This window comes from Triticum dicoccoides, chromosome 3A (genome assembly GCF_002162155.2).
Source record: "Triticum dicoccoides isolate Atlit2015 ecotype Zavitan chromosome 3A, WEW_v2.0, whole genome shotgun sequence".
NCBI lineage: Eukaryota > Viridiplantae > Streptophyta > Magnoliopsida > Poales > Poaceae > Triticum > Triticum dicoccoides.
Window position 1 is genome coordinate 714,036,248 of NC_041384.1, and position 10,750 is coordinate 714,046,997.

Here is a 10,750-nt window from a genome sequence, read left to right on the forward strand (position 1 = left end):
ATCAAAAGAAAATGATAAACACTTCAGGAAATAAAATCCTTCGAGAGGTAGTTATATTACTACACCTACTAGTTATGAAAATTTGAAAACTTAAATTTGGACATGTTTTGCAAAAAGTGTAGGAAAAATGTAAAACGGCTATAACTTTTGCACACAATGTCAGAAAAAAACGTATAATATATCAAAAAATTCAGCACAAAAATCCGCATCCGATTTTGACTGCCTGTGCCCTGTTTGCAATTTTTTAGAATCCTCAAATTCCAAAAGGAAAAAAAGATATGCTCAAATTTCAGTTTTTTTAATTTTGGTCAAACTACTTATTCAAGAAGTATTAATGTTACTACATAATTATTCAAGAATATTAGTGTTACTAAATAATTATTTCAATTTTTTTAATTTTGGTCAAATCTGGTCAAACTGTGGTCAAACTATGGTCAAACTTATTCAAGAAATATTAGTGTTACTAAATAATTACTGTTTTTTAGAATAATAGTTTCAAACTCAAATGGTGAAACGAGTGACCTAATACTCAAGCTAAACTGCTGAGGGTTAATAGGATTGACAACTTACATTTGTCAGGAAAACAACAAGTGCAGACTTGGAAAGTAGGGGGAATAGAACTCCGAAGTTAAGCGTGCTCAAGCTGGGGGAGTGAGAGGATGGATGACCGACTGGAAAGTTAGACGATTTAGAATGAGTGATCCACACTTGAGCAGTTAAGAGGGGTGATTAGAGACTAAATCATCAAATAATTCAATTTAGAAAATTGAAAATCGAAAAAAAATAAAAAAAAATTCCAATTTTTTTTAAAAAAACCTTTAGTACCGGTTGGTAACATCAACCGGTACTAAAGGTCCCCCATGACACGGCGCGAGCTCACGCCACGTGGTGGGCCTTTAGTGGTGGTTCGTGCAGAACCGGTACTAAAGGGGGGGGGGGCTTTAGTGCCCACAGTTTAGTGCCGGTTACAGAACCGGCACTGAATGCCCTTACGAACCGGTTTTAAAGCTCCGTTTTCTACTAGTGCGCCTCAAGCGCATATAATGTGACTCAGTTTTGCAATACCTGACCATATCCTTTCTGATGCTGAAACCATTATCTTCAGCATAGCTGTTGTAGAAAACGAACGGAACTGCTTTAGACATAAAAGTCATTTCTCTTATCTTCATGAACATATCCCTCTTATCTTCTGCATAGGAAGTATCTTGGACATTCTCTTTCCCCTCATCTTCTGTCACCTACACAATCAAAACATAGCCATGAAAACAATTTTCTATGGTTTAACATTACCTCCATACAACATTGACTACATACATACCTCACTCATGTTGACCGACGACTGCGACTCACCAGAATCAGGTGCATCTACTGATTCATCATCAAGACCTATCTCCGCATCGGATTCACCGTAATAGTCGTACGCATTATGACATGTTGAAATTAGCTAAAAAATTCAACACAAATACGTAATTACTTATCACATTATATTCCACAAAAAAATCACTTTGCATGCCAACAAAAGACTTCACTTCCGTACCTGACTAATGTATTCTTCATTCGAGACCTCAGAGTTGTTTTCATCAGTGTCATCATCTACATCCATCTATAAATTTTCAGCACAAAAATATAATGTTGTCAGATGCCACAAAAAATATTACAAACAATGCCACTGATGTTAACATGTTCCCCTTCGTTCCCATTCTCTAACTAATCTCCGCGATTGAATTTTCGTCATTTGACCAATCATGTATCCAGTCTTTCAGAAGTTCTCCAAACTCCATATCTACCACGATATCAATTAACTCATTGTCCGCCATTTCCTACAACAAATAATAAGTATCATCACATGTGCAAACAGTATCAATAATGAAATATACAACACATAGCACAAGATTACGAACATTAAGTAAACTACCCCAACCGAGGGTGTTCAGATCATGCACGCAACCGACGCCAATGACCTATGACCCCCGATTGATCCTCCCCCATCTCCAGAGCGGTAGTTGGCGATAAGGTACACGAATGCTAGTAAAAGATGCTCATGGCACCCGTCATGATCACTTTGGATTGCGAGGAGCAGCACTACCGAAACTAGATCCGTGATAACCTGCGCCGTCGGATACCTAGGTTAGCCGCCACATCAAATAATGATAGTCGTCGTGCACACAGCCGATGGCAACCAACGCTAAGTTAACCCTAGACATAAGAAACCCACATTGGCATGATCACTTTGCGTCACCAGGAGCAGCACTCCCGGAACAAGATCCGCGATCGCCAGCGCGGTAGGGTAGCTAGCTTACCCGCCCAACTAGGTTAACCACTACCACGAAAACGGCGGCATTTCGTTCAATTCTTCCGTCAGCGAGACAAATGGGGGGAAGTGGGTTGCGGTACCTAGGAGCGCTGGAGGTTCATGACGATGCCGCACGCGCTGTCGGACGAGATCGCCGTCGCCGATATTCGTAAAGAATCTCAACTAGGGTACTGCATGAATGATGGAGCTGGCTTCGGCAGGTCGTACGTAGTCGTGGGGTCGTGCAATCGTTTTTTCATGGGAGGATACTATACCTATACGCTATAGGTTATACGGATTATACGGGGCTTGAATATGGGCTACGGCGGGCCGGAGAAAAAATAACTGGCGGGGGTCAAGAATACCGCTTCAAAATTAAGCAGCAAAGCAGGGCTCGTTCTACGAATAGAAATATTGCTTATACTTTGGGACTAGTCAGGGATCTGATATATATTTCTATATCCATATGCAGATCTCAATGTGTAAGTGAAAGTCCGCTCTCAATGTGAAAACATATGACGAAGGAAAGTGTTTACAGCCGGTGTGCCGGCCGAACGCTGCGCCGGACTCATGCTATCCACGGGATCGATCCAAATCGTGCGACGCCCAACTAACCCCTCACTATGCACACGCTTGTCAGGTCACTTTTTTTTGCTGAGAATCAATCAGATGAATCAAGCCACGTCTTTTTTCCCCTGAGAATCAATCAGGCCACGTCTAGGACCCACCCACGTACCGCATTGCTTGCTTTCTTTCCTTGATAACCATCGATTCATTGTAGATTTTCCTTCCTCCTTCATCTCTCCTCTCTCTCCTCTTGTTCATCTGCTACCTCGCACTGCATCGCCAGCAGTGAACGTCCGACCACCTCCCTTACCGACGACGAGAATTTGCTGGAACCGGCTGATTGGTATTTGCTGGAAGAACCATGGCCGTGTTGTTGCATAGATGAACCATGCAGCCAAAAAAAATGATGCAACCAACAAACATAACTTTTTGCTGGAACCGACTGAGTTTTTTGCTGCAACCGTCGGTGTTTTTGCTACGACCGGCATTGACGATTGCAACAACTATTGATGATGAACTGAGACCCATGACGGCGGCAGCGGCTTTTTGCTTCAACCGCTGTCGTTTTTTGCTATTACCATGTTGATGATTGCTACAACCGTTCACAAGGACGGCGGCGGCCATTTTTGATGCAAGCGGTCTTGTGTTTTGCTACTACCGGTGTTGACATTTGCTACAACTGTTCACAAGGACACCAACAATGGCGGCGGTGGCGACGTCCTTTTTGCTACTACCGGTGTTTCGTGTTGCATCTGGCACGACATCGAGCTACAATTGGTGAGTCATTTTGCTGGGACTAGTGTGAATTTTTGCTACGATCTATGAGACCGGGACATTTTTGCTACAACAGGCGAGTCATTTTACTGGGACCGGTGTGAATTTTTGCTGCATCCTGTGAGGGCGGTGCATTTTTGCTACAACCAGCGAGTTGTTTATGCTGGGACCTGTGTGCACTTTTGATACTACCGGTGACAACAAACTTTTTTTTGCTACAACCGGCAAATCGTTTGCTGGGTCCAGCATGATTTTTTGCTACGACCGACGCTGGCGAATTTATTTTACTACAAATGACGAGTTGTTTCTCTTGGACCGGCGAGAATTTTTGCTTCGCCGCTGGAACGGCCGATCATTTTTGTTAGAACCGTCAGAGAATTTTTATTGTGACCAGTGACCGGTGAGAATTTTTGTTGCGTCCGGATGACGGTAATCCATTTTGTTGGTGGACGATCATTTTTGCTGGGACGACCGGTGATATTTTTGCTGTGACCAGCGTGATTTTTTGCCGCTGATAATTTCTGGTGATTATTTGCTAGGATCGGAGAGATGATCTGTTGGGACTGGCGACACGGCAAGCTGCGTACAGCAAGACGATTTGCTTGGACCAGCATAGGCCATGTTACGAGTTTTTTGCATGAGGCAACGACGGCGAGTTACGACATGATGCATGGCGGCGACGGCGAGCTGTGACGGTGGACAAGGCATTCACGGGAGCTGGGGCATCGCGAGTCGACGAGCAAAGCATCGGCGCATGTCGCCGGCAAAGCATTTGCCGGATGACGGAGTGCTCGAGAAGCGACGGCGGCAAGTTTCCACGGCGATGCAAGGCAACCACGACGAACTGCGACAATGGACAGGGCATTCATGGAAGCTGGGTGTCGTGAGTCAACGAGCAAAGCTATGACGCATGTCATTGACAGTCCGTTCCATGCAGGCGAAAGACACGGGTTCAGTTTTTGCATGCATTCAACGGGTTCAGTTTTACATGCATTCGGCGGGCTCAGTTTTGCATGACTCTATGGACCAGATACAATGTATACGGCTGGACGCATCCAACGGACGCGGGTGGACCGGCGGAGTGACTCGGCCGATCGACCGGCGCAGAGTAGCGCCCTATGACGAATCATGGGACCAACTTGGACATAACAAATTCGCAGGCATCTTAAATTTAGCAAAACCATATCGACATATATTATATTATTAAAACGATAGAAAAGGAACGGCTCAGATATTACAGTAGAAGACCAACTCCAGTACGGCTATGCCACCACGCAAAAGATAAAATAAAATAACGGCTATGCCAAGACATGGTCATGCAGCGTATTATGTAGAAAAGTATATGTATTTTCTCAATTAAAAATAAAATAAAATGAATTCTATATTTACTTCACAAATTACATAAAATAGCTACATTTTAAAAAGAACGTATTGAAATTACCATTAAAAATAATGAAATCACGATTAAAAATAATAGAAAATTATGCCTATATATTTATTTCCCAAATTTCATAAATAGCTACATTATAAAAATTCATACTATGAAAATTACGATTTGATCAGGACAAAAAGAGACAAGCTGAGATATGCTTCAATTGGCAGTGGCTGGCATATTTCATGATTGTCGGAAGCTCGGAAAGGACAAATCTGGTGACTTTGAAGAATAAAAATGTCTAGTGCATGCACGCATGATATCTGGTTCGAAAGAGTAATAGAAATATTGATTCCAAATGTACAACATGCACGAGCCATATATCATATGAAAGGAGTAAAACAATGTTGTACTAATGATAGTACATATTGAAAATAAGCAATAGATGTCGAGTATTTATTAGATATACATTCGTTTAACATTGGCTATATAATATATGTTATAGCAATATACAATATGGGTACAATCAGAAAGAATAATCTAAGGTGGGAGAGAGAATAGGGAATGTTTAAAACACAAAGAGAGAGAGAGAGAGAGAGAGAGAGAGAGAGAGAGAGAGAGAGAGAGAGAGAGAGAGAGAGAGAGAGAGAGAGGGATTCAAAAAATACTGGATTGGTCCTAATAGTATGATAATAAGTATTAGCATAATTTGAGCTCAATGATGAGACTGAGCATAATAAATACAAATGGCAAGAAAATAATAATAAAATCACACGAGCATGATAAGGGAAAATGAACTATGATACGAATTGCTTTCATGATTTGCAAAATAAACGACATTCACAAATCCAATTGTGACTCAAAGATAATCCACATAAAATATATGACTCTGAAATAAAAGAGTGAGTGCAAGATTTGGTTTCACAAAGGTGTCAAAAAAATGTAACCCAACACAAAAGAAGTAAGAGATGATACAAAAAATAATTAGTGACGAGTCAGAGTGAAAGAGAGAATGTTTTTGGAAATTTAGATAATATATACCAATAATAATATTGCCGTACATTTTTCAACTTAGATGAGTTGCCTTCAAATAAGATAGAATCACGACATTGTACAAATTAAAAATACCAGTGCAATACACCCACAAGAAGCCATTTATAACATGAATGTAAATATGTGTGCAAAGGAGAAAAAAGAGACTAAGATTTATGAACATCAAGCGAGGCATTAAATTGCATAGATAAAAAAGATTTGTCAATTGGTGGCATGGGTGTATGAAAATAACTTAAGATTTATCTACAAGTCATGGATGGTTAGATTTATTCTTAATGATATAATCATAGAACCAATTGATCGAAAGATGAATTACTAGGGAATGCCGCAAATTAATACGATTGACCTATGTTTTCGCATGGGTGTCTTTCACCTCAATAGCACCCGACTTGCGTTGTCACACTCCAAAATCGTCATGAGCAACATTGCAGTACAAAGATTTCTTCCAAAATCCACATTTAATATGCTTTCCATAGACATTTTGCTGCCAATGTAGCGGCCAATTTGGTTAATGAACGGTTGATTATGAGCCAAGAGAGTAATTATTCCAGTACATCGAAAATAATAAATCTAGCCGCACAAATGCGCGGGTCACCTTGCTAGTTTTATAGTACAACAAGTGAATTTTCACTCTTACTATATTCTACTTGGCATTTCTCAAAGATGGGAGTCACTGCTTGTCATGAGGGCGATAAAGTGTTGGAGCTGAAATTTAAGCACGCCCTCTGGTAAGGCTTGCCATACTCTTGTCGAGATTACTTACCATTGATGTACCTAGGCTATCATCATTGCAGGTCACTGAATGACCCTCTTCCTGCGGTGGCCACACGAATCTTGGCTTCAGAGGTGACACCTGTGGTGGTGGAGCTAACTTGGCGATGACCTGCACCACTTCGCGCATGGTTGGCCGGTCTGACGGGTTTGGGTTGCTGCAGGCCAAGCCCAGGAGCAGCAAGCGTTCCGCATCGCCAACATTGTCTAGCTGCTCCTCATTGTCGGGAGAAAAACCACTGATCAACATGGCATCCACGCATTCCAATAGCCTCCCCTCTCGGTGTAGACGCCACACTCTATCGGTGATATGCATGTCGTCATCATCCACCACCTCATGATCAGCCAACGCCCGTAGCCCTGTGACAACCTCGAGGATGAGCACCCCAAGAGCGTAGATGTCTGTCTGCCGCGTCGCCTTGCGGCAAACTGGGTACTCTGGGGCGATGTAGCCCCAGGTGCCACCCACGCCGATGACGGAATTTCTGTCAATGGCAACGGTGCAAGCCAGGCCAAAGTCGCCGAGGCAAGCCTGGAACCTCGAGTCCAGCATGATGTTGCTTGCCTTGATGTCCCGGTGGAGCACCATGGGCTCATACTCGTGGTGGACATAGTGCAGAGCAGTGGCTATGCCCATGATGATCTCATAGCGGGTTGCCCATCGCCAAATGGCATCATCAATGTTTTGTTGCTTGGTGCCGCTGCCGCCTCTATGGAAAATATGTTGGTCTAAGCTGCCATTATTCATGAATTCGAACACAAGCAGTGGCACTCCTTTGTTGTAAGACCACCCTGAAAAAATGTTTAAGTGCACAGTTATGAAAATTAGCATTTTTTGTAGCGCTACGAATGCCTGGCTAGAATCTTATAATGGATCTGTAAACGAAGGGACCCCACTTTCTATGCCAGCTACATTTTTTAGCTTTCTGAATCGACGTCTCACCATAAGTCCCAATTGAAAATAGAACATATATACAATGCAGTAAAAGTTTGCTAAAAATTCATTTACATTTTCATAATGTAGGCTTGGACTTAATAATGTGTGATCTGAGGTGAATGTAAAAAGAACTTTAGCATAATCATCATGTTTCTTCTGAATTTTTCTTAGACATTAGCTAGCTTGTGAATCACTAGATGAAACCAAGTATCTGTCATATGGTGTGATTATCCCATATATGTTTGGCTGTCCCTTCATGGATAGTTTAATAAAATTCTTCATCACCGCTGGTTTTTTTACGAGACTGTATATACATGGTTTGAACATATGTAAGGTGGCAAAATATTAGGTATATATACTCTTTTGTATTAGATAAACCTTCTGTAATTGTTTTATTTTGATGGTTCGATAGTTGTTTAACAGAGTTTGATGAACCGTTTCTTTCTTATTATTTTACCGTGTGGTTAACAACATTTTTCTAGTTAATTCATGGATATTTACTAAGGGGGCTATAAATTAACTCCAGCTTGCACCATGGTATAACCACTATAACCTGAGCCATTAGCAGGATTTGTTTAAAAATTCAAATGGGGGCCATGAGAGAAAAGTCTCTGTCGGTGTCCCTTTCTCCTAAAAAGCGTCGAATAATCCAGGGCTTGAAAGATCAACACTAGGGGAGTCGTAAAGAGTGTATATGGCCTAACTGCCAAGAAATGTTGCAATGATCTGAAAATACGTAGGCGATTGAGAACACGTATCCACCAAAACAAAATCTTAAATTCAAATCAAAAGGAAACACAGTAAACGAAAAAAAGAAAGCCCAACACTGAATAATTTTTTGACGATGCTCACCGATGAGGGGGACGATGTTCTTGTGGCGCAACCGGTTGATGATGCTGACCTCGGTGAGGAAGTCGTCGTATCGGCGGTTCTGCACGTCACGCGTGAACCTCTTGATGGCCACGTCCATCGGCCGCTCCAACTTGGAAGCGGAGGCGGGGAGTGTGCACATATACACGGTGCCAAACCCGCCTCCACCGAGCTTCATGCGGTCATGGAAGTTGTTGGTGGCTTTTCTGATATCGATGAAGTCGATCTTGGTGGGTACCCCAGGGAGGCGCTCCATGGACCTGGCGAGCTGGTCCAGGTCCTTGTGCCACCTCCGGTATCTTGAGTTGAAGTAGCACGCCAGGGTGGCGGCCACCACGGCGGTGGCGGCTATAGAACCAAGGACCGATGACAATATGGTGACCTTCCTTGACAGGAAGCCTCTTTTGACGGGGTAGCAAGGGAAGTTGTCGACCGTTGCGGTGAAGCGGATGCCTCTGATACGGAGTCGCGACTCCACCGTGGAGAGGAATCCAAAATAGGCAAATGGGGATGTCGGAGAAATGACGCTGCCGATGCTGAATGGCGCCATGCCTATGGCATTGCTAGGTTTGGGCTTGCCCTCAGCGTCTGCGTACACAGACAGCAGCCCGACATGGTCGTAGTCGATCCACACAGAATAGTTGGGGCCGACTATGCTGGTAAAGATATTGACAACCAGCACGCGTTCACCAACATACCCCGTCTGCGTGGGGCTAGCCAGCATTCCGATGGTCATGTCGACGTACATGTCGACTCCGTAGACGGAGCCGCTCCGGTATGTAGTGTTGGCAAAACCGGAGCGGTTGGCTTGCGGGTAGAAAATGGTATCGAACACCAGTTCCTTTGCCAAGGGCAAGGAGTCGTTTACCTGAAGAAAATCAAGGGTCTCCGCAGGGAGGATAAGGAAGGCGAGGTGATTGCTTGCAGCCGATGTCGTCTGGTTCCGCACGACGATGGTGACACTGAAGGACGCCTCGTCGACCCCCAACCCGTCGGGACGCTTTTGATAGAGTTCTATCAAGCGATCCATGGTGGACAACACTGTGTTGTTCAGGGCGGCGTAGGATAGGTTGTAGAGGTGCATTTGTGCGAACCCGGAGTCCTTGTCGACCAGGAATACAAGATCGGGGTCGTCCAGGGTGTAGTTCCTCCCCTGGTCCTCGCCGGAGTCGCGGACAATGCACGGCATCTCCTTCACCTTGGCGTGTGAGAAGGAGATGATCGATAGGAGGAGGATGATGCAAAGACATGGGACGAGCTGGTTGAGCTGGAAGGCCATTGTTTCGCCAACCTTTGTCACTATAAGCTTGCTTTATATACATCCTCAAAAAACAAAAACAAAAAACTTGCTTTATATACCAGAGACTACTGAGTCTGTGAGTGCGCTTATGTGTGCAGATTCCACGCCCAAGAAAGATAGAGTACAAGCTAGGCTGCTCGCGAGTGCCGGCCGGTGATACGGGATTTTAGTTTTGAAAATAAGAGTGACTACGACTGCTCGCGAGTGCCGGCATGTTATTTTCAGTTGGTCCGATGAAAATATTCTCATCCATGTATCAGGCCGGCACCTTGTCACTGAGATAGCTTAATAATTAACGACACCGTAGCCACTAGTCATCGTCGCAAGCCTTAACTGCCGGCTTCCACTGCTGCTGCTGCAATATCATAAGCAGTTTGGAAAGGCAGTCAGAACTTTGGTTAGTACCTCCAAAACATCAGTCACGTCACGTGTACTAGGCCTTTTGGCCTTGTGCTTATAAAAGCCACCTTCCGTGTGGAGCTCCGATAGTAGAAGCGGTAGCAGTTCTTTTAAAGGCCTGGCTACATCAGATCACTTAGATCTATGGAAACTTCGCATTCGTACGACATTCATGTTTACCCGATCATATGAGGTTCCTTTATATAATCCTCATTTTTGGCCCCAAGTGGTTCCTGTGGATAATTGTACGAGGTTCACCTGGCAACAAATGTCAGGCTCTGGCCGCGAGCAAAACCGGCCGTCAACACTCAGTGCAACACACTGGCATGGTACTTTTGCAGCTAGCAAGCGCAACAGCGTCTAAAGTACGCTGAAACGAACAGATAACTACTCACACGTCTTAGGTTAGACAAG

At 43.8% G+C, this 10,750-nt stretch overlaps 1 protein-coding gene across 1 annotated transcript; it reads right to left on the minus strand.

Annotated features, from left to right (window-relative positions):
* Window positions 1–6,771: 6,771 nt before the first annotated feature.
* On the minus strand, window positions 6,772–9,916 carry LOC119273069 (L-type lectin-domain containing receptor kinase IX.2-like). The gene is made up of 2 exons (XM_037554369.1): window positions 8,620–9,916; window positions 6,772–7,622 (listed from the first exon to the last, which is right to left on the minus strand). Exons 1-2 carry the CDS (start codon window positions 9,914–9,916, stop codon window positions 6,772–6,774), a joined length of 2,148 nt encoding a protein of 715 aa, XP_037410266.1.
* Window positions 9,917–10,750: the final 834 nt, after the last annotated feature.